This window comes from Rhamphochromis longiceps, linkage group LG4 (genome assembly GCF_057381845.1).
Source record: "Rhamphochromis longiceps isolate RC_006_pf linkage group LG4, R_longiceps_female_GT1.1, whole genome shotgun sequence".
Taxonomy (NCBI): Eukaryota; Metazoa; Chordata; class Actinopteri; order Cichliformes; family Cichlidae; genus Rhamphochromis; species Rhamphochromis longiceps.
The window spans coordinates 22,992,265-23,019,079 of NC_140560.1; the positions used below are offsets into that span (position 1 = coordinate 22,992,265).

The window sequence follows — 26,815 nt, forward strand, 5'->3', positions numbered from 1 at the left end:
ATTCATATATTTTACAATTTCAAAACTTAAATTTTTATATTTTAATGAGTGAAGAGGGGAAAAGCTATCAAAAGAATGTGAAATTAAACTAAATTATAATAATATTGAGGAAATCTTTCATAGGTAACTTTCCAAGTCAAAGTTTTGTGAACAAAGGGCTATCTTATCACACTGCAGTTGCCCAGGAGATACACAGGAGAAGGAAGGGGGACTCCCAGCAGTTGACAGCAGTGGCCGTATGTGTATATAGTGTTTAGTTTTAGTTTAAAATGCATATCTCAGATTGTGATTTAGTGTTAGTTGAAGCTTGCAACCTGTAAGTAGTTTTTATCAAGCAGCTTAGTTTTAGGGCAAGTAAAGGACAAGAACAAGGTTTGAAAAACATTTTCATCTTACAAAAACACTTAAATCAAGGTTTATTGAACTGTATACAAAATCAAATGTTTGCATGCATATACAGATTAGAAACAACAAAAAATAAAATTATAAACTAGTAGCTGAAGTAGAAGCTGATAGTAATGCTGGTGTATTATTATTCATGACACCCAAAGAAACCAATGTAATGCAGGAAAAAAATTCTGATTCTGAAATTGCAATAAAAAATATTGTGCTATATAAGGCTCAAAGATAAAACTGAAAAACATATCCATAAACTAATGGCTCTCATTTCAATGAACTAAGACTTAACACATGCAATTAAAACATTAGAATATACTATAAGATGCTAAAATGTGAAGCAGAAATAAATCAATGTCTTCTTCTGATTATCCAAATCAGGCTTGCCAGGGATATAAGTTCTAGTTTAGTAAAAGCAATATTTATGTAATTAAACACAAAACAGGTAATCAAAGCTGATTAATTTAAGTATTACAAAAATAATAATACCATTTTTATTTTTACCCAGCTACTGTTGTAACATTTCTTCATCTTGACCACCTTGAAGTTGATTATAATGTGTTGTCAAAGTCTCAAGATACTCTGAAACATCTAAAACAACAAAGTGATTTTATTAATAATACATACAGGATTCCTAGTACTCAACATGAAAGATTTACTTTATATTCTGTTTACCTGGGAGTGAGTAGGCAGCAGTCTTCAGCGAGAATTCAATGGCTTCCTTCATGATTTTCTGGAGCGTGAACAGCATGACTTTCTAATTTAACATAAGAGCCTTTATTAGTTTTCACAGAGCCAAATTATGAGTTAAAAAAAAGACTTGAATTACTGATTACATGTTTGTTTAGAGTGAGAATTATTAAAGTGCTGAAAGTAGCCTTTTTCAGTTTAAACTCTTCTATTGGAGTCCTAATTGCAACGCCCAGTAAAAATTTAACAGCCACCTCACTAATGTTTTAAAAAAACAAAAAACAACAAATAGAAGAACTTGGTTTACATTCTCCTTAGATGGGGCAATAGTACTGATTCTGATATATATGTATTACAGAAATATAAAAGAAGCCTTTATGTGAACGAAGAACATTTTGCAAGATAACCTTAGACTATGTTTTTTTCTAATTTTCTATTTTGAACAAGTTTGATTCTTTTTTCAGTTTATGCTATTTGTATATGTACAGCACTTTGGGAACCCTGGTTTAATTTAAAGTGCTTTATAAATAAAGGTGGTATGGTATGTTATATAATGTGACAAACCTTCAATGCATCCATCTTCATCAACATGGTCTTTTTTGCCTCCTCATACATTTTCTTATTTGAGTACACATGTCTCTCAATAGTCTTCCTCATGTTTTCCAGTGCTCCATCTCCCTCAATTTTTTTTGCTTCTACAAGAAGACACAAGGTTTTGCAACAAAAAAGAACCCAAAACTTTTTATGCATAATTGCGATGAATGCCTACATTCACAATAAATGCAAATGTGTCAACTTACCAATGTAACATTTTGTCATGTTTTCCTTAACTGTCTCTGTTAGACTGGTGTAGATTTTATTCTTCTGCTTCAGGATGAATTTCTCCATTTGAGCCTTCATTTTGTCCTCCTTAGAAATAGGAAACATTGGTAAAAATGTATTTAAAAAAAACAAAACAAGAGATCAGGGTAATAGAGATGATTCTATTTTTTTCTCCAAAAGTTAATTAGAGCAGAACATATTAATATTTACACATTCTATTTTTTTGTGTAAATATTAATCTTGATGGTAATGGAATCATAAACAGGAGAATTTACAATTAGACAGTGTACCTGTGTCTGAAGAAATATCAGCTGTAGTTCGACATCATTGTATTTTTGAATCAGTGAATTGGTGCCAAGTGAAAACCTGCTTATGACTCCTTTGAATGATCCACATTTAATGTCATTTCTGAAAAATGTGTTTCAGAATAATAGTGTTGATGGCAGCATTGACAAGTGAATAATGTGTATGATGTATATGAGAGAGAGAGAAAGAGAGAGAGAAAAACACTTAATATGATAACACTTTATTATTTATTCTGTTTATTCTTACGGGAAGGTCTCTCTGAACTTTTTATCAATGCTGTCAGTCAGGCATGAAGCCAACATCATGTTGAGGTCTATTTTTTCCCCGCGTTTTGTTGTGTGGATGCCGTGCTTCTTAACTACAGCCACTAGTGTGCTGAAAAAACTGGGCTCTTTCTAAAACAAATCAGGAAAACATTTTTAAACGCATGCTCATAAAGAGTGCAAAATCTGCTGCTTTGATTTAATTATAATTAAGATACATACATCATCCAAAAAGGTCTTCAGTTTTTTTTCAGAGGTTATGAAATTTTTAATCCCTTCTGCGAGACACTGTTCAAAGTCCTTGGTTGCTTCTTCAACTGCTGTTTTTACTGTATTAAGTTGTTCCCTCATGTTTTTCTCAAGGACTTTACATACATCATCTGCTTTTCCAACACCCTGAAATAAAAAACAAATATGTATGTATATATATATATATATATATATATATATATATATACACTTTTTTAATATATTTTTTATTTTACATTTTTTTTTAGGTGTCAGAGTTATGCAGACATTTCAAGTTATACATTTTGTCATTATTACACTGAATAAAAATATAAACGCAACACTTTTGCTTTTGCTCCCATTTTTCATGAGCTGAACTCAAACATATACACAAAAGACCCATGATTCTCAAATATTGTTTTCAAATCTTTATAAATCTGTGTTAGTGAGCACTTTTCCTTTACCAAGATAATGCATCCCACCTCACAGGCGTGGTATATCAAGGGGCTGATTAGACAGCATGAATAATGTACAGGTGTGCCTTAGACTGCCCACAATAAAAAGCCACTCTAAAATGTGCACAGTTTTGCTTTATAGGGGTGGAGGGGCAGAAAACCAGTCAGTATCTTCAACACCATTCTTCCCTCGGTTCTAAAGGACAAGCTGGTGAACTCTGGAGTGGACCATCACCTCACTACCTGGATTTTGGACTACCTCACCGACCGACCACAGTATGTGAGGACTCAGGGCTGTGTGTCGGACAGGGTCATCTGCAGTACGGGGGCCCCACAGGGAACGGTTCTGGCTCCGTTCCTCTTCACCATCTACACTGCAGACTTCTCCCACAATTCCACCCAGTGCTTCCTGCAGAAGTTCTCTGATGACTCTGCAATAGTCGGCCTCATCACTGATGGGGACGACAAGGAGTACAGAGGTCTGACCCAAGACTTTGTGGACTGGTGCCAGCTGAACTACCTCCAGATCAACGCCAGTAAAACCAAGGAACTGGTGGTAGACTTCCGCAGGCACAAGCATTCTCCACTGCAACCACTGAACATCCAAGGTATGGACATTGAGGCTGTGGACAGCTACAGATACCTTGGTGTTCATCTGAACAATAGACTGGACTGGACTCATAACTCAGACGCCCTCTACAGGAAAGGGCAGAGCAGGCTGTACCTGCTGCGGAGACTCAGGTCGTTTGGAGTGGAGGGCCCACTCCTGAAGACCTTCTATGACTCTGTTGTGGCTTCTGCTATCTTTTATGGTGTGGTCTGCTGGGGCGGCAGCATCTCTGCTGGGGACAGGAAGAGACTGAACAGGGTGATCCGAAGGGCCAGCTCTGTTCTAGGATGTCCTCTGGACCCAGTGGAGGTGGTGAGTGACAGGAGAATGGTGGCTAAGCTGTCATCCCTGATGGACAACATCTCCCACCCCATGCAGCAGACTGTGACAGCACTGAGCAGCTCCTTCAGTGGGAGACTGCGGCACCCACGGTGTGGGATGGAGAGATTTCGCAGGTCTTTCCTCCCCACTGCTGTCAGACTCCATAATAAAGACTTTAACTGATCAAACACACACATCCATACATATGCAATAATACTAAGTGCAATAATCCTTTCTGTCATCGTTGTATTTTTACTCAGTTGTATATAGCATTTGTATTTGTATTCTATTTTTATCTTATTGTATATTAATTTATTTTATTCTACTGTATATAGTATTTTATTTTATTCTATTCTGTACAGTTGTGTACTGTATTTATTCTTATTGTATCCTAATTTTTGCCTCATAACTTTTGCACTGTCCACTTCCTGCTGTGACAAAACAAATTTCCCACGTGTGGGACTAATAAAGGTTATCTTATCTTATCTTATCTTATCTGGTGTGGCCACCATTTGCCTCACGCAGGGCAACACCTCCATCGCATAGAGTTGATCAGGTTGTTGATCGTGGCCTGTGGAATGTTGGTCCACTCCTCTTCAATAGCCGTACGAAGCTGCTGAATATTGGCAGGAACTGGAACACGCTGTCGTATACGCCAATCCAGAGCATCCCAGAACATGCTCAATGGGTGACATGTCTGGTGAGTATGCGGGCCATGTGAGAACTGGGATGTTTTCAGCTTCCAGGAATTGTGTACAGATCCTTGCAATATGGGGCCGTGCGTTATCATGCTGCAACATAAGGTTTATGGTTGTGGATAAATGGCACAACAATGGGCCTCAGGATCTTGTCACAGTACCTCTGTGCATTCAAAATGACATCAATAAAATGCACCTGTGTTTGTTGTCCATAGCATACGCCTGCCCATATCAGAACCCCACCGCCACCATTGGCCACTCGATCCACAATGTTGACATCAGCAAACCGCTCACCCACACGACGCCACACACGCTGGCTGTGTCCCAATTCAGGGTCTGCACGCTTGAAGTACGCATTTTAAGTGCGATTACGTCACCGCCACGCGACGACGGCTGTCCCAATTCGAAGTGTACTTCAAATGCATACTCCAAATGCGCTGTCGATTTCCCCAAACAAGTTTAATGTTGAGAAACCTAAAGGACCTAAAAATAAATGTTTGTTTCAGTTCTATGAAGCTTTGAGTAATTTGGATTAGTAGTACTGCTTTGTTTGTTGCATCATTTTGCTGGAATTGTTTATATGCTTTATATATTCTGAGGTAGGTTGATCTATAGTGTTACATCATATTCTATAAGGATGTTATGTGTTTGTATACTTTCTGCCCAGTTTGACCCATTTAGCAGAAGTCAGCCTGTTTAAGGCTCTGATATCTATTCTGTATGACTTAAAGCAGTTATGACATGGTCTGATTTTCTCACCCAATACAGGAATATTTAATATATCAGTCTACTCTTCATTCTATGATAATAATAATGGTTTGGATTTATATAGCACTTTTCAAGGCACCCAAAGCGCTTTACAATGCCACTATTCATTCACTCTCACATTCACACACTGATGGAGGCAACTACGGTTGTAGCCACAGCTGCCCTGGGGCAGACTGACAGAAGCAAGGCTGCCATATCGCGCCATCGGCCCCTCTGGCCAACACCAGTAGGCTGTAGGGTAGAGTGTCTTGCCCAAGGACACAACAACCAGGACAGAGAGCCCGGGGATCGAACCGGCGACCTTCCGGTGACAGATACGCTTCCCAACCCCCTGAGCCACGGTCGCCCCCAACAGAAACAGTTTTCACAGCTCGTCCATTTTCCTTTTTACACATGTATGTAAGCATTGAGCCAAATGTAATAATGCGAACATATGAAACGAACAATATTTGTCTCTTATGTATAATACATCTGTATATACACTTTTGAGTGAAGATTTACGGTGATAGGAAATATAAACAACTGCAACTTGAATCTTTGACCCAGAGTTCAAGCTCACTGCTGTAATATATACATATATATACACGCATATACAGTGGGGCAAAAAAGTATTTAGTCAGCCACCGATTGTGCAAGTTCCCCCACTTACAATGATGACAGAGGTCAGTAATTTGCACCAGAGGTACACTTCAACTGTGAGAGACAGAATGTGAAAAAAAAATCCATGAATTCACATGGTAGGATTTGTAAAGAATTTATTCGTAAATTAGGGTGGAAAATAAGTATTTGGTCACCTCAAACAAGGAAAATCTCTGGCTCTCACAGACCTGTAACATCTTCTGTAAGAAGCTTTTCTGTCCCCCACTCGTTACCTGTATGAATGGCACCTGTTTGAACTCATCATCTGTATAAAAGACACCTGTCCACAGCCTCAAACAGTCAGACTCCAAACTCCGCCATGGCCAAGACCAAAGAGCTTTCGTAGGACACCAGGAAAAGTATTGTAGACCTGCACCAGACTGGGAAGAGGGAATCTACAATAGGCAAGCAGCTTGGTGTGAAAAAATCAACTGTGGGAGCAATCATCAGAAAATGGAAGACATACAAGACCACTGATAATCTCCCTCGATCTGGGGCTCCACGCAAGATCTCATCCCGTGGGGTCAAAATGATCATGAGAACGGTGAGCAAAGATCCCAGAACCACACGGGGGGACCTGGTGAATGACCTGCAGAGAGCTGGGACCAAAGTAACAAAGGTCACCATCAGTAACACACTACAACGGCAGGGAATCAAATCCCGCAGTGCCAGACGTGTTCCGCTGCTGAAGCCAGTGCATGTCCAGGCCCGTCTGAAGTTTGCCAGAGAGCACATGGATGATACAGCAGAGGATTGGGAGAATGTCATGTGGTCAGATGAAACCAAAGTAGAACTTTTTGGTATAAACTCAACTCGTCGTGTTTGGAGGAAGAAGAATACTGAGTTGCATCCCAAGAACACCATACCTACTGTGAAGCATGGGGGTGGAAACATCATGCTATGGGGCTGTTTTTCTGCCAAGGGGACAGGACGACTGATCCGTGTTAAGGACAGAATGAATGGGGCCATGTATCGTGAGATTTTGAGCCAAAACCTGCTTCCATCAGTGAGAACTTTGAAGATGAAACGAGGCTGGGTCTTCCAACATGACAATGATCCAAAACACACCGCCCGGGCAACAAAGGAGTGGCTCCGTAAGAAGCATTTGAAAGTCCTGGAGTGGCCTAGCCAGTCACCAGACCTCAACCCCATAGAAAATCTGTGGCGGGAGTTGAAAGTCCGTGTTGCTCGGCGACAGCCCCAAAACATCACTGCTCTCGAGAAGATCTGCATGGAGGAATGGGCCAAAATACCAGCTACTGTGTGTGCAAACCTGGCAAAGACCTATAGTAAACGTTTGACCTCTGTTATTGCCAACAAAGGTTATGTTACAAAGTATTGAGTTGTATTTTTGTTATTGACCAAATACTTATTTTCCACCCTGATTTACAAATAAATTCTTTACAAATCCTACCATGTGGATTCATGGATTTTTTTTTCACATTCTGTCTCTCACAGTTGAAGTGTACCTCTGGTGCAAATTACTGACCTCTGTCATCATTTTAGGTGGGGGAACTTGCACAATCGATGGCTGACTAAATACTTTTTTGCCCCACTGTATATATATATATATATATATATACACACATATATATATATATATATATACACACATATATATATATATATATATACACACATATATATATATATATATATATATATATATATATATATATATATATATATATATATATATATATATATATATATATATATATATATATATATACACATATACATATACATATATACATATATATATACACACATATATATATATATATATATATATATATATATATACACATATACATATATATATACATATATATATATATATATATATATATATATATATATACATATATATATATATATATATATATATATATATATGTGTGTGTGTGTGTGTGTGTGTGTGTGTGTATATATATATATACACACACACACATATATATATATACACACACACATATATATATATACACACACACACACACACACACACACACACACATATATATATATATATATATATATATATATATATACATACATATATACATATATATGTGCTATGGGCTTGGAGTTGGCCTCTAGTGTTGTACGCCACATCCCCATTGAGTTCCTGATGAAGGCTCTTAGGGTCCCATTGATCTTGTACAATTCTAGGCATTCCAGTATCCAGCTGTGGGGCATTGAGTCATAGGCCTTCTTGTAATCAATCCAGGCAGTGCACAGGTTGGTCAGTCTGGTCTTGCAGTCTCGGCTGACTGTTCTGTCTACCAGTAGCTGGTGTTTTGCGCCTCTGGTATTCTTGCCAATCCCTTTCTGTGCCCCATTCATGTATTGACCCATGTGCCTGTTCATCTTAGCCGATATGATGCCTGACAGGAGCTTCCATGTAGTACTGAGGCAGGTTATTGGTCGGTAGTTGGAGGGGACCGGTCCCTTCTTGGGGTCCTTGGGGATCAGGACCGTCCGGCCTTCAGTTAGCCATTCCGGGTGTCTTTCGTTAACTAGCAGCTGGTTCATTTGTGCTGCCAGACGCTCGTGGAGTGCAGTCAGCTTCTTCAGCCAGTAGGTGTGAACCATGTCGGGCCCTGGTGCTGTCCAACTCTTCATACTGGAGACCCTTTCTTGGATATCTGCCACTGTGATGGTTACTGGACCCTGTTCAGGGAGGTCGCTGTGGTCTGCCCTCAGATCCTCTAGCCACTGAGCATTGCCGTTATGGGTTGCATCCTTCTCCCATATGCTCTTCCAGTATTGTTCTGTCTCCAGCCTTGGTGGTGCTGTTCTCTTATTGTTCCCTTGCCACTGAGAGTACACCTTCTGTGGAGAACAGCTGGTTTATTCTCCTGCCTTCTATCTCTCTGGTGTACCTCCTCAAGCGGCTGGCCAAGGCTGTGAGTCTTTGCTTGGCAGTTTCCAAGGCCTCAGGTATGGACAGCTTGCTGTATTTCTTAGGCACCTTATTTGCCGCACCTTTCTGCAACTCCGTTAGTTGGCTAACCTCCCTCCGTGCTACTTTGATCTTGCCCTCTAGCCTCCTTCTCCATGGAGGGTACTGCCCCTTGTGGCTGTTCAACTTGTAGCCAAGCATCTCACTGATCACTGCTGCCGTATTGTAGATCAGCTTGTTAGTCGGGGGGTATGTATGGTTGTAGGTATTGTCCGTAGTGCTGCATTAACATCATCTAGCAGACCTTCTGAGGGTACTTCACGTAATCTTGGTAACCGGCTACGGGGGATCCAAGATGATCCTATTTTTCAGGTCAGTTCCTCTCGCACTCAACGATCCTTCTCCTATCGCACTTGGGGCTATGTACCCAATCTCGGGTGGGGGTGATGATATCTCCCCCCGACCTGGCGTCCTGACTCCTCCTTGCCGTAGCATTTGTGTTGTACCTCGTCAATCTCTAGCTGTGAGAGCAGTCCCTTCTTTCGAATGTTGGAACACTGAGCTACTAGTTGTTTCGCTGTCATTGTGGATGTTGGGTATCGAAGAATCCATAGGTCCCTCATCCTATTCATGTAGCCCCTTCCGCCGGGGTTACTTGCGTAGTAGCATTCCAACAACGCCCTGTTTTCGTCCCTTGCCCACCGATGCCTTCTTGTTCCAGTAGCCCACTTTTCGTCAGGGTGCCCTGGTTCCTCAACACCTGACGCGGACCTTGTTGATCCGGGCGACGTCCGAACCGGCATGCCTTCATATTTATCTGTCTCGCTCATGTCTGCGGTAGGCTTGCTTAGCATAGGGGGTCTAGCCTTAGGACCCTTACTGGATACAGACGCCCCAGGCAGGAATCGAACTTGCGATCCTCTGTTCCAAAGGCGTGTAGTTTAACCACTACGCTATCCAGCTGCTCTATATATACACACACATATATATATATATATATACATATATATATATATATTTATTAGGGGTGCAATGATACACAAAATTCACGGTTCGGTTCGATACTTTGGTGTCACGGTTCGATATTTTTTCGATACAAAATAAAATGTTCATGCCTTTTTAATTTGTCATTTATTAAAATTATAAATATATATTTTAACTCAAAAGTACAGTTTTTAAATTTAACCCTAACCCTTGTGCGTGTTTTTTATTTTGACAGCGAATGCGCACCTGTGGACCACTTATGTGCAGCCCTGGTTATATAGCTCGTCATATTGTAGCCACAGAAATTCTTTGTCCATGAAACCATAAAGCTGCACTTTCTTTTTGCCTTATAGTCTGATTTGTCATAACTTTTCCGTTTTGTGGTAAGCTTTTCTTTGGCTGTCACTTCTTCACCCTGACCTGTCTTATTTGGCTCAGCAGAACTAAAATATATATCCTGCTGCTTTTACACACGCACTCACATAAGCTCAGCGATTCTCTGCGCGATCAACCTCTCACATGTTTAAGCTTGCTGCGGGAGATTTCACTTGTCATGTTTGCGTAGTAAGCTAACGATTAATAAGACAATGTCAGAGGAATTGGTGCACAAATTATCATCACTCACCAATCAGTGCTGTTGCTCTCTATACACAGTTCACGCGATTGCAAAGTGAAAGCAAAAAACAAGCGCAAATTCAAACGCGATTTCAATATGTCACATATTGACAGTGGCTCACCGATGCCAATGACATAATTACCCAGCTACATTTCTGAAAGAATGCAAAAGCATTGACATATATTTTTCCTTCCTACAATAGCCGGACGGGCAGGGCAGAGATAGATTTTGGTAGCCCGACTGGAAAAATCTCTAGCCCCAGGACGTCGGGCTAGCGATTTTGCGAGCCCTGTATCTGATTGAGGAATCCCTCATCTTTGGAAAAGAGAGTTTATTACAGAGAAACGTCTCTTTCCAAAATAAAAGCTATACTATCCGCTTCTTCTGGGCTATATTCTCAGGAGCATATTAAACATATCAGGTCCCCATAAGGAGAATCATGTGCTAACGGCTGTCTAAATGACTCGGGTAAAGTTTGTAGCATGCATGCTTGTTGTTTTTGTCTTTGCACTAGGATGATGTCGGCGTAAATGTGCAGTCATATTCGTTGTGTTCCCACTAGTGCTTTCAGGTTAACCTCGTTAAAATGACCTTAACGCCACAACACCGCAAATCTCCGTTAACGAGCTACCCCTGATAGCCCCGTGCATGGGGCTAGACAGCCAACACGTTAACGAGCTAACTGCGCTAACACACTAGCTCCCACCCATGTAATTGAGCATTGCGTGGCACATCCAACATACTGTTTTACTTTAGTCCATGACGCGCTTACCTCCAGGGTCATACGTCACATGAAAACCAAAATAATTCCAAACGCCAGATCTGAATGAGGGTGGGGGAGGTTCAATTTGCCATGTTGCAAGGAGAGCTTAACTTCTGTCTCGCTAGCTTGCCCTGCGCTCTTCCTTCTGACTATGCTGTCTGTGTGGAGCGCTCAGTGGATCTGCGCTCGACAGTGCAGCCTAGGCGGAGTAGTCGAACGCAGATTCACTGAGCGCTCCACACAGACAGCATCGTCAGAAGGAAAGTTGATAAAATAAATTACAAATGTTGTATTGTTCGATACATATGCGTACCGAACCGAAAGCACTGTATCGAACAGTTCAATATCGATACGAATATCGTTGCACCCCTTATATATATATATCTCATAATAATCTGACAATACATATAATATTGATAATATTGGCCATATTATATTTACATTACCACAGTGAGATGATTTTAGTCTCATGAAAAACATTAGCTAATTGTTATTTACTAACTACTCTTGAAATGACTGTTCAGTACAGAAATGAAGCCCAACAATCATGTTTTACAGTCCTGTGGTCTCAGCCTCAGATACTCAACTAATCACAGTGATGTCATGACAAAAATGAATGACCAACAAAACATTTTTTCTCCTTCATTTCTGTCAAACAATGCTGTATGTAACGTTTCTCGCGGTTAGTATCATGGTTGCTAGGCAACCTGAACAGCGTGACGAAGGCTAGACCGTCCCATTTCACAAGCCTCTCACTTCCGCACTTCTCGTACTTATAGTACGCACCGTACGTAGTACGCGTAGTGCACGTACTTCAAGCGTGCGGTCTCTTAATTGGGACACAGCCCCTGTCTGCCATGTGCCCTAAACAGTGAAAACCGTGACTCATCTGTGAATAGAACACCTCTCCAACGTGCCAAACGCCATCAAATGTGAGTGTTTGCCCACTCAAGTCGGTTACAACGACAAACTGCAGTCAGGGCCAGACCCAGATGAGGACGACAAGCATGCAGATAAGCTTCCCTGAGACGGTTTCTGACAGTTTGTGCAGAAATTCTTTGGTTATGCAAACTGATTGTTGCTGCAGCTGCCTGGGTGGCTGGTCTCAGGCGACCCTGGAGGTGAACATGCTGGATGTTAAGGTCCTGGGCATGTGGGGTCACACGTGGTCTGTGGTTGTGAGGCCGGTTGGATGTACTGCCAAATTCTCTTAAACGCCTTTTGAGACGGCTTATGATAGAGAAATGAACATTCATTTCATGGGCAACAGCTCTGGTAGACATTCCTGCAGTCAGCATGCCAGTTGCACACTCCCTCAAAGGTTGCGACATCTGTGGCATTTTGCTGCTTGATCAAACTGCACATTTCATGGTCGCCTTTTATTGTGGGCAGTCTAAGGCACACCTGTGCAATATTCATGCTGTCTAATCAGCCCCTTGATATGCCGCACCTGTGAGGTGGGATGGATTATCTCGGCAAAGGAGAAGTGCTCACTAACACACGCAGACAGATTTGTGAACAATATTTGAGAATCATGGGTCTTTTGTGTATGTAGATAATTTTTCAGATGTTTGAGTTCAGCTCATGAAAAATTGGAGCAAAAACAAAAGTGTTGCGTTTATATTTTTGTTCAGTGTATATTTTCACACATACATAACTTGATTTTACCTCTTTTCTGCGCCTGGCTCCTTCAATCAAAGACAGAATCCCACAAGCTCCAGTCACATAGTTACATGAGTGACAATCATTGCAATTTTGCAAGAAGTCTTGAAGTTTGGCTATTTCTGTAAATAAAAGTAAATTGAATATTGAATTAGATACTTTGGTTTTAATCTTACAATCCATTTCTGATTTATGAGGAAAAATAAAACAACATATGCACCGAACAATATATTTTCTTTGAATCACAAAACATCTTGAGATTCTGACTGCCTACCATTGGCATCTTCTTTTACACCTTTTCTTTCTAGGAACTCTTCAGCACTCACTGTGAACACTTTGAAGCAGTCCTCACTGAAGTGGTCCTGAAAAATAAAAGAAAGAGTTTTAATCTTAAAGAAGCTTTGGCTCGCCAAACAATTTTTGGAATGTTATAAAACTCACACTCAGACTCTCATTCAGTTCCCGGAATTCACTCGTCACTTCTTTCTTGGCTTCCTTGTTTTTTATATCTCTTAAATGGGCAGGAAGGGAAATAGGATCAACATATAGCTTAATCACAAAGCAACATATCAAGAAAACAGCTGAGAGGTTTTGTTTTTGAGGATTTGCACATGGAGGGCAACATACCATGAAAAACTTTGAAAACCTTTACCACTTTCAACATGATCAACATTATTAAAGGACTGACCATTTCAGGCCCTGCCCTCCTGCTTTCTTTTTATGTTCTGATGGATCTTGCTTTCTATCCTGTAGATTTCTGTTTTCCTCATAATCTAACATCATACAGTGTAACAGCAGTCTGGCGAGGAAGGAGCGGCTAGCAGGTCCAGCAAGCATGTGGTGTGGAGGTTAGCCAGATAACTCGAAGCCAGTTGGTTAAATCAAACAACAGACCTTTATTCAGTGTCAGCAACATTACACCTTACGAGCCAGGTCTCCACGGCTGTACTCGTCCGTGCATACATGAATGGAGATCGGTATCGTACAACAGTACGGTTTTCTGAGAACAGAACACGAGCGGCATGTAATGGCTGCTGCTAAAAACACACACCCACTAGGAGACTCCCACAACTATTATAATAGTAGGGCAACCCCCCCCAAGTGGTGCTATAACCCAATAAGGGTTGTTACAACAGCTCTGCCTCATCTGAACCTGCTCCACACAGAACAACTAGACTAGTACAGCAAAAAAGTCTGCTACAACAGATAGAGGTTAGTGTGAAGTAATTCAAATTAATTTGAAGTAATGTGAATTAACAATTATTTAATCTTATTGAAGTTTAATTAATTTGTCCTTGTATTAATTGGAAAAGTTAAAGGTAAAACCCAGATTTTATGTCTCAGTATTACCTAAAGATTGAATGTGCAATTAGAAAATTAAGTATTACAGTTTTTCTTTTGCGTAATTATCAAAGCAGAAAAGTAATTTTCCCTACTGAACTCCCAACCCGTAGTTCTCAAATCAGTAACACACTTCCTCACTCACTTTTGACATTCTCATTGTTTTTTCTACACATACTTTACTACTAAAAATATTTGTCATACATACATGTTGTACTCTCTATAATTGTGTATGTGATGGGAAGAACGGTGTTAATTTTTTCAGCAACAAGTAATCTAACTAATTACTATTTCTATCGGTACAACGCCGTTACCGTTATTAACAAGAAAATGCGCTTTACTATTTTTCAACAAACAGACAGTTGAAGCTGTCTTCAGCTTACCGCACCTTATATCATTTGCACAGAAGTAGCTGTCTGCGTAAGTAATCTGGGCGCTACAGTTTTAAGCAGTTGCGCGCGCTCCCGCGGACGGCAATCACTTTCTGGCAGACAATCACTTTTTGGCACCTAGAGCTAGGGGGCAAAACAATCTCGTGAGTGCTGCTGTTTGGCTGAGGAAGAATAAAGTAGTAGTGGTAAACCAATCACATGACCACTTCAAGATGCCAAAGTAACAAGGTGCTATATCACAGTTTTTAAATTGTGTTGATAGGCCATGTAAAACCAGAGTCATGATAAACAATATATACGCGGTGTTTTTTCCTGAATGCTTTCGTCATGTTTACTGTCCAAGGACAGCGCTAGCAAGCACTCTCTGCTTATGACCAAAAAATAAAAAAATAAAACAAAACGAAAAACACCCATTTCGTGTTGGTGGAAAAATGTACAATGGCGACCAATTAAAAATGACATGGCAGCATGACATTTGGTTGTTTAGGAAGAGGGTGAGTTTTAGGAGTGACGGCGAGAGAGAGAAAGAGAGAGAAAGAGAGCTGAAAAAAAGAGCAAGTTTTGAGATGTGAGAGATTTGTGACGTTTAGCGTGTTTGGAGTGTGTAGTTAGTGTGTTGTCTTGTGTAGTTAGTGTGTAGTGTTGTGGATAGTTTTGTGTTGTGTGCTAGAACAATGAGGTGACTGCTGAATGTTACAGGTGCTGCAAAAAAGCCAACAAAGGCAGATTGCAGTGTTAATGGTGTCTCCAGGTAGAAAAAAGGGGGAGTGATACATCTCCTCTTGTCAGACCTGCAGGCTTGTGATATTCTTCTTTATAGTGGACAGAAATTATTTTTGCAGTGGCCCAAATAATTTGTGTGGCATCTTATTTAATGCAGAACACCTGATTGTTATGTAAATAGTTTGAAATGGTTATTTAAAAAAAAAAAAGGTAAATGGCTGCAAATTTGCAGCTAACTTGTGTCATGGTCCTGGGTCGGTGACCCAGTGTTTTGAGTTTTGTGTCATTATTGAATTTTGATTTTGTCATAGTTTATCTTTTCTAGTCTTTCATTTCCTGTGTTCCAGGGTCTGCTGTATTCCCTAGTCAAGTCTGCGTCTGTTATGTTTCCTGTTTTACTTTGGAAGTCTGTGTCCAATGTCAGTGTCTTTAGTTTCACTTCCCCTGTCCCGTCTTTAGGTTCATGTGTGTCAGCTGTGCTCCCATGTGTGACCACTTCCCTTGATCATCCCTTATGTGTATTTAGTCTCTGTGTTTCATTCAGTCTGTGTCGCGTCGTCTGTGTTCCACGCCGTATGTCATGTCAGGTTTCAAGTCTCTGTGCAGGTCATGGCTCATGATGCTTATTCTTATATTTCACAGTTCCCTCATGTTCTGGCACAGCCTTGTTCATAGCCTCACTGTTATTAGTTTCTTCCCAATTTAGGTTCCTGTTTAGTTGTTGACCCTGTTCACTTCTCGTTTAGTTCATGTACTCCAGCCTCAAATAAAGGCACAGTCTTGTTCATAGCCTCACTGTTGTTAGTTTCTTCCCAATTTAGGTTCCTGTTTAGTTGTTGACCCTGTTCACTTCTCGTTTAGTTCATGTACTCCAGCCTCAAATAAAGGCACAGTCTTGTTCATAGCCTCACTGTTATTAGTTTCTTCCCAATTTAGGTTCCTGTTTAGTTGTTGACCCTGTTCACTTCTCGTTTAGTTCATGTACTCCAGCCTCAAATAAAGGCACAGTCTTGTTCATAGCCTCACTGTTGTTAGTTTCTTCCCAATTTAGGTTCCTGTTTAGTTGTTGACCCTGTTCACTTCTCGTTTAGTTTAGTTCATGTACTCCAGCCTCAAATAAAGGCTCGCCTTTTGTTTAAAGTTAATTTGGTCTGCTTATCTGTGTCCGCACCTGGGTCCTCCAAACACTCTCCACACGGTCAGCCACTGCGAACCATTACAACTTGTGCATGGGATTTTAAGATTTACAATTTATATTTGTATTTAAGTTATGAAATATGATTCATTAAACATGTTTGTGGTTGTTACAGCATAAAATATAACTTTTTCTACTCAGATTTTATGTTTTTTTTTGTCTGATTTTAGATCAGTTGTGTTAATAGAGTATGTCAAAATGAAAACATAACTGTAAATTCAGACATGTGAGGCTGTACTGAAAAGAATGACACCAAACAAGGCAAAGTAAATAGTTTTTAATGGTGATATGTAGAGGTCAAATTAAAAGTAGTCGAAAATGGTCAATTATACCCGGGACCCCAGAAGGTTAAAATTTTTTTTTAAAGTAATGCAATAGTTACTTTTCCCAGTAATTAATTACTTTTAGAAACTCAGTTACTAATTTGGTTACTTTTTGAAAAATAACTAGTAACTATAATTAATTACTTTTTCAAAGTAACTTGCCCAACACTGGTGACAAATAAAGGTTGTTTGTTTTGTTTGTTTGTTAAAAATACACCATTATTCGCTGTGAGTTGGGTACTGACTTCACAAAGAATTTTACCAGTACTGTGTTAGTGTTGAGAATATTATATGTTTTTAGTAAATATCTGAATGCAACTATTAAATATTTCTCCAACAAGATTGATCAGTATGTGATTTTAAATTTTTTTTAAATTATGCACTTTGACATCTTAATTCACTTACCGATTGTCTGAAGGATCAGACTTGGTGCAGATAAAGTGAATTTGCTCACACTGACCACCATTTCCAATGAGGCCATGTGCACTTTTTAGAATCTCCCAGGCCTCATTCTCTGATGCTGCCCGAGTAATTTCAGCCACAATCCACACAGTAGAACAATCTCCAACAATCTGAAATAAATTATAGCACGTCAATTATAAATAATTAAAACAAAAGATGTTAAAACAACACCAGAAAAACAACAAGAAGTTGATGTGAAAAATTACTTGTCTCCACATTTCGTTCCTGCTCTTGTTGCGATCGCCATTTCCAGGAAGGTCCACAAGTGTGACATGCTGGAGAAACTTATTGTTTGGCACCCTGACAGTCACACACTTCACTAGTGGCCAGTACCACTGCTGTGCTTTATATCCATCTTCCGGCTTTGGAACATACTTTGTATATTTAAAAAGTTCTGCAGATAGCTTTTGAGCCTGCAATAAACAAGATAAATAAGATTAATACATTTACAATTAAATCAGTAAATTTAAAAAAGAAACCCAAATTTTAGACTAATTTTTTTTCTTGGGAAACATTTTAGATTTTTTTTAATGTTTAGATTTAAGGATGATCAAACTTGGGCACATATATGCACACAGTATCACAGACGCATTTGTTAATGCAGCTTCCCTAGTGTTTTATGTTTACAGCTAACAGACGCCCTGTTTGCAGACCTATAGTCTTGTGATATCCAATGCAAATTGTTAACTTATTTGCACGAGCAGTTGAAACTGTTCCTGTGGTAATGGCTCCTAGACTCTGGAGCTCTCACCCACTGAGACGTGTGATTTGCATTAAAAAGCAGCTAAAAATTCAACTTTTAAATTTTGGTTTTGTGTAGCTTTCTCTTTTTATGCTGCCAGCACTTTGGTTCTGAACTACATTGTAATATTTATTTCAAAAGTTGTAAAAAGGCTTACTTTTTACTTAACATTACAAAAAGTTATTACTTAAGAAAAATCAACATTCTTCTGGAGAAAAAGTATAGGATTGACATCAGTAGCTAGTATTGACCCCTTTAATCCTAAACTAGAGATGGTACGATACCACTTTTTTATGACCGATACCGATATCATAAATTTGGATATCTGCCGATACCGATATGAATCCGATATAGTGTTTTTTTAATCAATAAAACTGTTTTTTAATATCTTGTTGCATTTTGTATAAGTTCATACTCAAGTTTAAATAAACAACAACACTAAAGCTATTCTGTTATACCTGTATGTAAAAAATACACTGCACCCAAAATATTTCATAGTTCAGCAATAGTGATCAATCTAATAAACTTAAACCTACTCCATCCTTCCTATTCTGGTATTTTAAAGAGTACTTAGCAGAAAAATTAAGCAACCTAACTAATAGGGTTGCAAACTCCCAGCAAAAAAAAAAATAGGGAACCACCCTCCACCTCATGATGCTTAATTGACGTAATCAACTTTAATTTGATGCAGGGTGAAAAAAAATGCACAGAATTAAATTATTTTTCAAGAATAATTAAATAGATTCAACATCTTTCTTCAACAGAACTGCAGACTGCACAGATGGTACCTTCCCAAAGGAAAAAGTACTATAGCTTACTTAGTATATTAGACTTAACAGTTACTATATACAGTAATGAACTTCTATACATTTTTCATCAGATTAAAACTTTGGGTGTAAGATTCAGATAATTATTTATTAAAAGCTAGACATTTTAAATGAGAATAAGAAAAAAAAGTATGTCTTTGTGCCCCCTTTTCCCTGTTCATGCCCTATCGGCCCCCCCTGGCTAAACTTTGCTAGATCCGCCCCTGCACAGTTACCAGCCGTAAGCTGCGTAGAAAAGGATCCTGGTGTAGAAAGTAATATTAAATAAATTCTAACAACAGCTTATCAAGGTTAAACGTGCTGCTGTTGTTCAGCCGCTGGTTTCCTTTTTCTGGCGCGAAGTGAGCCAAAAACAAAGAAGAGAAACGTGAGTTGCGACAGAAAAGCCGATCAGCTGATCATTGATCAGTTTCATGATTGAAGTAGCAACAGGAGAGGGAGGGAGAGAGAAGAGGCAGTCGCTCCATATATTGGTTGTTAAGCTTAACACGGCAATGCTTTACAAACATTCAGAGATGAACTTACACACTTGCTTTACTTCTCTCGGGGATAACTTCCTTGGAGATGAAATGCTGGTTTGGTAGCGAGGCTACAATACACAAAGCTGCTCTATCACGTGACGCACACTGCTCCGACGTGCAACAATTATGAGGCAAGTTATGCCGTGTCGCAAGTTTTGTGAGGTGCTTTTTTGATATTTAATGGATCTCGGATTACATTTTTTATTTCTCTCCGATATCAGATCCAGTAATTTACGTCAGTATCGGACCGATACCGATACGTAATATCGGATCGGTCCTCTCTACCCTAAACCCAGCAACTTATGTCTTTTAAAATTATCCACCAATCTCTGACATTAACCTATTGAGAGATTTAACTACTCTGTTGTGCAAATATCTTTACAGCCATAAAATGCTTGATTATTTTCTCAGTTACTGTTACAGTTACTGTGTGATTCAAATTTCAGTAGGATTCAATATTCACTAATAATAATAATAATAATGGATTGCATTTATATATCGCTTTTCGAGACCGTCAAAGCACTTTACAATCCCACTATTCATTCACTCTCACATTCACACACTGGTGGAGGCAGCTACAGTTGTAGCCACAGCTTCTTCGGGGCAGACTGAAGAAGCTGCCATATCGCAAACTAAATGCTGTGGCCCCAGAAACGGAAACACTAGGAAACGTGGAACATGGAACCAGGAACGATTGAATAGGGACATACGGAGAAATTTAAACCACATGGGACAAGGCGACAGTGGGCAGAGGAAAACACAGGGCTTAAATACACAAGGGAGTAACAAGGGATTGAGACACAACAGGAGAGCACAGCTGGGAGTATTCAAACATGACGAGACAAAGGGGAAGCATAACTCAAAACACTGAACACAGGACATGAGGCTATCAAAGTAAAACAGGAAACACAAGACAGGCATGGAGAAGCAGACTTGACAAGGAGTTATGGCTGACAGGGAAGACAAGAGCAAACATAGAGCACAGAAACAAGAGTAACAAAACATGGAAAACAGGGAAAGAAAGGTAACAGAAACCTAAAGACTAAAACTAAGAATATATTTTAATGTGTCTGGGAAAGCTGACCAACACAGCTAATCTCCATCAACTAATCATGCATCTGGGGTGCCTTCAGCACACGGGGTAGAACCGGTTGTCCAATAATCATAAGGTTGGTGGCTAGATCCCTCTAACTTGGGGCAACATACGCCAAGTTAGAGCTATATACGAATCAATCTCTCCTATTTAAGTAGGATGCTTGGACCTGACAAGGGAGCTCAGCTGCAGGAGGCAGCTGGAAAATGTAAATAAACATCCACGTGCCTTGGGTCCTTTTTCCACATCTAGTTTTCAAACCAGTCAAAAGCAGCACTGAAGTTTGATAAGGCAAGAACAGATTTGTTTTAATATTTTGGTCTGCACATTCTACTTTCCTTTTATATTGTTTTTTTCTTATTTTTTTAATAACAGAATAGGCTGTCTATAAATTATATCATATTATATCAATGCAAGCAAATTCCACTCATTGAAACAACAAACATGGAAAAAAAATGAAGTAATAGAATAGTATTTGAACTTACTGTGTCACAATGCAAAAATTTCCTCTTGGACTCTAAAAATTCTGGAATATTTTTGAAATACTTTTTTCCCAAGAGGTTTTCAGGGGATTTGTCTTTACATTCTTCTCCATACAGGGCTGACAGCTTTTTAACCATGTCCCGATAATCATCACCTTTCTTAAGAGTCTTCAGTGACCATAATTCATCATGCCACTCCTAAAAGACAAAAATCATTGCATTTTAGTTTTATAAATGATAATGTAAAGCAAATACCTGCTGTATTTTTGTAAACGCATATACTGTAGCTTTAAATAAAATATTTAATTCTCACCTCCTTCGTAATGAACTCAATTTCTGCCTCATACTTTGGGCTGCAAGTGTTAGCCTCCACCTTTATCATGACTGTGGTGCATGCGCTGATACTTCCAGTGGCCAAAAGATTCTTCTCATTAATGATGGCATTGATTAAAGAGCTCTTTCCAGCCCCAGTTCTTCCAAAGACACCAACAAGCTCTCTCTTGTCGGTTTCCAAATCATTAATTTTGTTCCTGTTGTACAAGTGGGTTAATTTATTCAACCATGAAATGTGTTGCAAAATGAGGAAGACACCTTTCTGTGCCCAGATTGTTAAATAATAATTTAAAAGTCATTATATTATTATATTATTATTATATTATACTTTTAAACGAACAGTAAGATGAGCTATGTACATATGTACTGTACATATGTACAGTATGTAAATGCTCACTGGAATTAGTTGGCTTGGTGGTTCATTCTTCTTGTGTGTTTAAAGTTTTACGATACAATATTTAACCTATTAATACTACAACAGTTTGGAATGAATGCTTTTGTTCTAATTATCTTTGTTCTAATAAAATCTGTATATGATTTTCTTTCACCATGATTGTTACTAAACTAAAATGTTTTTTACCCAGATGTTTATGTAACAGAATAAGGGAACGTTGATACTCACTTTAGGAAAGTACTTAGCTTGTCTTGGCCATGGAGACTGTCACTGACATCTTTCATGATGCCTTTCACCTCAGATAATATTCTTGTTTCTGTCACTGTGAGAGTAAAGAAGTGTTTAGCAGGCAACAGTTTAATGCACAATGTTATACACGGATAATGAAAAACTGGACTATATCACTTATTAAAGGAGCAGTGCATGGCAGTAGGTTGATTACTTCATTTAAATATTATTTTTGTGTATGCCAGACACCAGCAAACCAATAAGAAAGTATTTTCTGTTTCTCTGGTAAAGTCAGACACATGCAATACAACAAAAGATTCACTGCATAGAAGTTTTACCATACAGTGCAGTGAAACTGTCATTCTTTGGAAACAAATGTAAAAACCTGAGTCACGTTGTCTTTTAGTTGGTGATTGCCATTTGTTGGATTGCCCCTGAAGATCTGATTTTCTTTTTCCTTATTAGATTAGAAAACACAAAAGGTTAGGTTTGTTGTCTCTGTCAGTGGAGGTATTTGGTCAAAATCAAAGTGTTTCTGTCTTAAAAGATGAATAAGTAATTCATATGTGACATGTGTCTCACCTTTTGAACTTGTGGATGGTGGAACCTGGAAATTAAAATGGACATTTAGTTGTTGTTTTTTTAATGCAAAGAAATGAAAGCTCTTCACACAGGTATCATTTAACCTCATTTTTAAGAACATATGTCTGAACACATACTTCCGCAATCCACACAGTGAAATGCAAATTTACTTTCTGTCTCATCTGGGATTAGAAATATTAACCCTTAAAAGCTAAATACAGAAAATGGACAATGTACATCAGCTGTATATGCATGAAGAATAAAGGCGTGTCTTGAAATTTAACATAATTCTGACCTGAACCAATTTTGTTGTTTCTTCATTCTTCTGTTTACAATAAAGATTAAACACACAGGTGCAAGATCATGTAAAATTTTGAGCAAACAGTGAAAGTATGACTCCTGGTAAAAAATCATAGCCAATCAGAATTAAACTTCTTAACTTACCTGAGTGGAAAAATCAGGTGTTTCTTGCCTTATGCTTTGTTTACTCTAGCAAAAAGAAAATCCATAACTGTAAATGAGTGATACAATTCTAGAAAATGCTATTGTTGTCACAAAGATATAATCTCAAAAAGCTGAACGCAATTATTTATGAGGGCTAGAAGGATCACGTGAAATGAAGCATTTTGTGCTTTAATTAAATGTGCAGTTTATTATGGTTAGTAAATGTATTTGCAAATCCTTTTTTAAATTCTTTTATTTATTTAAACATTGCTAAACTCAAGTTTATAGAAAATTAAAAGGGTAATTGTAAATCCACACTTAACTGACTTATTAATTAATTAACAAATACTTAAAACTACAAGTGGATTTCACAAAATACAATTAAACCCTTTTTGAATTGAACTTATTTTTACCTCTAAAGAACACCTACCTGCCTGGTCTTCATGGTAATTATAAAATGTTCTCTAATAGTCATTGATTCATATGATCTGTTTCACAATGTCTATAGGTTTTACAGTTAAGCACCAAAAGTCACTACATGATTGAAGTACAAACTTCATGTCTCTGTAATAAATATTATACATTTATGCACACCTCACGTTTTTATTGAGCAAAAACAAACAGTTCATCTTATGTTTTTATTTTAGTAGACAACGCCGACACTTTATAATAGACAGCCAGTTAGCTGTTTAAATTTTTTTTATGTGAATTTTAATTCAGAAATGAGTATGGCATTCTGAAATTGATGCATCCTCAGGTTTTATTGCTGTTAGAGTAGCAGGAAGTGGCATTTTAAAAAAAGTTGGAGGTTTTTTTAACAACATTTGCGCCTAAAAAAAAGTTAATTTTGTGTAATAGAAATAGCAATCATTTTTTTACAGTTTAAAGTTATCTGCCATTGCTGGTTTGTGACTTTCGTATGAAATGCATTGTGGGACAATTGGCTGCACCAAGAAGTGTGGGTGCTTGTACCAAGGCTATTTGTTCTTGGGATTCACATCTTGGGATTTTTAGCTGCTGTAAGAAAGCAACTAAAAACTGTAAGAATCAGCACTGAGCCCTCTTAGAGCAACCTACAACCTTTAAAACATGTTTAAAATGCTGTCTGTAAACACATCGGTAGAGATGTTACCACATTGATTTTTAAAACTCTGAGTTAAAAGAATTGAGACAAAAAATCTTTTAAATAGATCATCAATTTTAGATATGAAGTCTTTATTTTTTCCAGACTTCTATCTGAGTTGGCCTGACAACATGCAAACGAATAAAGGTCATGTGTTAAGCTTATAACAGTTTCTTTAATACTGGTTTTAGCATCTTTGCATTCAACGTCTTGTATCAGTAAGAACGTAATCACTTCACTTTTTTCTTTTCTTGTCTAAGCTGCTAAAATAAGAAGTGTTTCCCCCTCTTTAATCCACCTTGCTCTGGATCAGGTCGAGACTGGAACAAAAATTCAGCCCTGACATTTTTGGTCCAGGTGGTCTACAATGATCAATCAATTGCCCACCAACACAAATGGTGGGCAACTGAGTTAAACCTGTGCATATATTTGTACAGTTTGTAAAATCAATGCTAAAGCTGAATAGTGCAAGCAAAAAGGGAAACAGTTATCTTTCTTACCACTGTCATTACACTTTCCTCCATGGTTTCCTCACTCTGTTGTTGGGACTGCTATCTTTCCTCATGTATTTCTCCACAGTTAGTGCTACCAGTAGTAGCCCGACTAGTGATGACTAACTAACCTGTGACTGTGAATTGTTGCTCTTGGTGGTGCAGCTGCAGCTTAATGTGACAAATTTTGCAACATCTATTTCAAGTTTATTTTTTATTTTCCTCTCTTAGCTTTTCACCTCCACCTGTTGTTTCTCAATTTCTATCAACCACTTCTTCCACACTAAACTCTGTCTTACAAGTGCATGAACACACAGGCATGGTAAAGGAGGGGCTGGTTGTGTTTAGAGATTTGACTGGGAAATTCAGTCATAGTAATGGAAATGAATCATCATGGGCTGATATCATGCTTGTAAGGCTGGTGTGCAGCAGCCCCTCAAGCCGGTCTGTAGCCTTTATGATTATATTGACACAGAAAAAACAAATGTCAAATTGTGGCGGACCACCAGGTGGCTCCACTCACACCCAAGTTGAAGGGAAGTGCTGGGGTGGAGATTTTGGCGCTTACTATATGTGAAGTTCTGAGAGTCAGTTAATAAAGTTGGAGTGAGACACTGAGACCTCTCCTGTCGTTACTACATACCTCCACATTGGTGACCCCTGTAGCGAACATGCTAAGGCTCGACGACGAAGCCAGCTCCGGCCTGGAAGCATCGGCTGCCGCCGGACTTTCACCTCCGCCGGTGGCGCTTAAATTGCCGGATTTTTGCAGTGTTCATGGCATCTAACAAAAGCACTTCTTATTTTCTTTGCATACATATAATCTAATTTGGATTGTAAACTGTCTTTATCTTGATAATTTAATACGATTTTATCACCGAATTTCACACAAATCACAGATCACATAATTTCTTGTAACAATAAAGCTTTCTTTGTTTTTTTTACTTTAAACATTTTTTTAGTTAGCAATATTTAAAATAGACTTTTTTTAATTTCAGAAATTCCCATTTATTACAGTTGGTACCCAAAGACATAAAGAATAAAAAATAATTTGGAAATAAATTGACCAATGTTTATTTTGTTGCACAATTTATTATTAAACCACAAAACGCTTTATGTTGATGCATGTGACTCTTCTGCTCCTCCATATTTATATGAGATTTTTAAGACCAAATGTAAAATTACATAAGCAGACTTTTTTTTTTTTTTAATTACCTTTAAGTCCTCAAGTCTCTTTCTGAATCTTGACCTTAGACCAACTTCAGGGATTAACTCAGTTATGTCTTCATTGGTAAGACAGAAAAGGCTTTCCTCTGTAACTTTGTTAGCTGTAATTAAATATTAAATCTCAGTTATAGAGATGCACACAATTTCAAATTTCATTAGAAATCCACTTCATGAAATAAAGTGAAATAGGCATGGTTATTTCTTTTAAATGCCACTGAGCCTTTTTTGTAATACATTTTCTGTGATGACAGTGTAGAAGTGGCTATAGAAAAGCACTTCTCTTCCAGATGTGTAAAAGACTCAACAGCTCTCTTTAAACACAGCGTAAAATAGAAAATATTAGTGTTGTACAGCACAACCATATCAAGAGATTTTTAGTTTGAGATATTTAAATCTTTGTTTATGAAGAATTAATTATAATTTACCTTCAAATCGTTCCTCCAACTCTCTTAGCCCCCAGTCAAGCAGTTTGTTTCTTATGAAATCGGCCATGATCAAGAAATGAAACTGAAAAACGTAATATTTAACCAGACAGTACTGCTTTACAGATTAGACCTTCGTGATCACCTTCTGCCTCAATGCATATATAATCAGAGAAGCTAACATTAAATTTAAAGTTCAAACTGCTCACCTTTTGTTAAAAGTAATGCAGGAAAAGGCTGGTGAGGGAGATGCGAAGTAAGCAGTGAGACAAAAACAGGTGGGAAAAAAAGAAGTCAAATTGCAAAAAAACCCAACACCACAAAAACACTGTATCCGAGGA

The 26,815-nt window shown here is 38.5% G+C and overlaps 1 protein-coding gene and 1 pseudogene across 1 annotated transcript; one reads left to right on the forward strand and one right to left on the reverse strand.

The window, feature by feature from the left end:
- Positions 1–394: 394 nt before the first annotated feature.
- On the reverse strand, positions 395–26,815 carry LOC146671603 (nuclear GTPase SLIP-GC-like). Its single transcript, XM_085403913.1, has 22 exons — positions 26,684–26,815; positions 26,478–26,559; positions 26,041–26,153; positions 23,212–23,256; positions 23,063–23,092; positions 22,768–22,792; positions 22,571–22,642; positions 22,186–22,279; positions 21,544–21,760; positions 21,234–21,428; positions 17,772–17,978; positions 17,509–17,675; positions 13,571–13,640; positions 13,404–13,491; positions 13,136–13,251; positions 2,700–2,873; positions 2,461–2,609; positions 2,199–2,316; positions 1,887–1,995; positions 1,651–1,781; positions 1,072–1,153; positions 395–987 (listed from the first exon to the last, which is right to left on the reverse strand). Exons 2-22 carry the CDS (start codon positions 26,542–26,544, stop codon positions 905–907), a joined length of 2,352 nt encoding a protein of 783 aa, XP_085260039.1. The 5' UTR covers positions 26,545–26,559; positions 26,684–26,815; the 3' UTR covers positions 395–904.
- Positions 4,670–13,129, forward strand: LOC146671604 (uncharacterized; annotated as a pseudogene).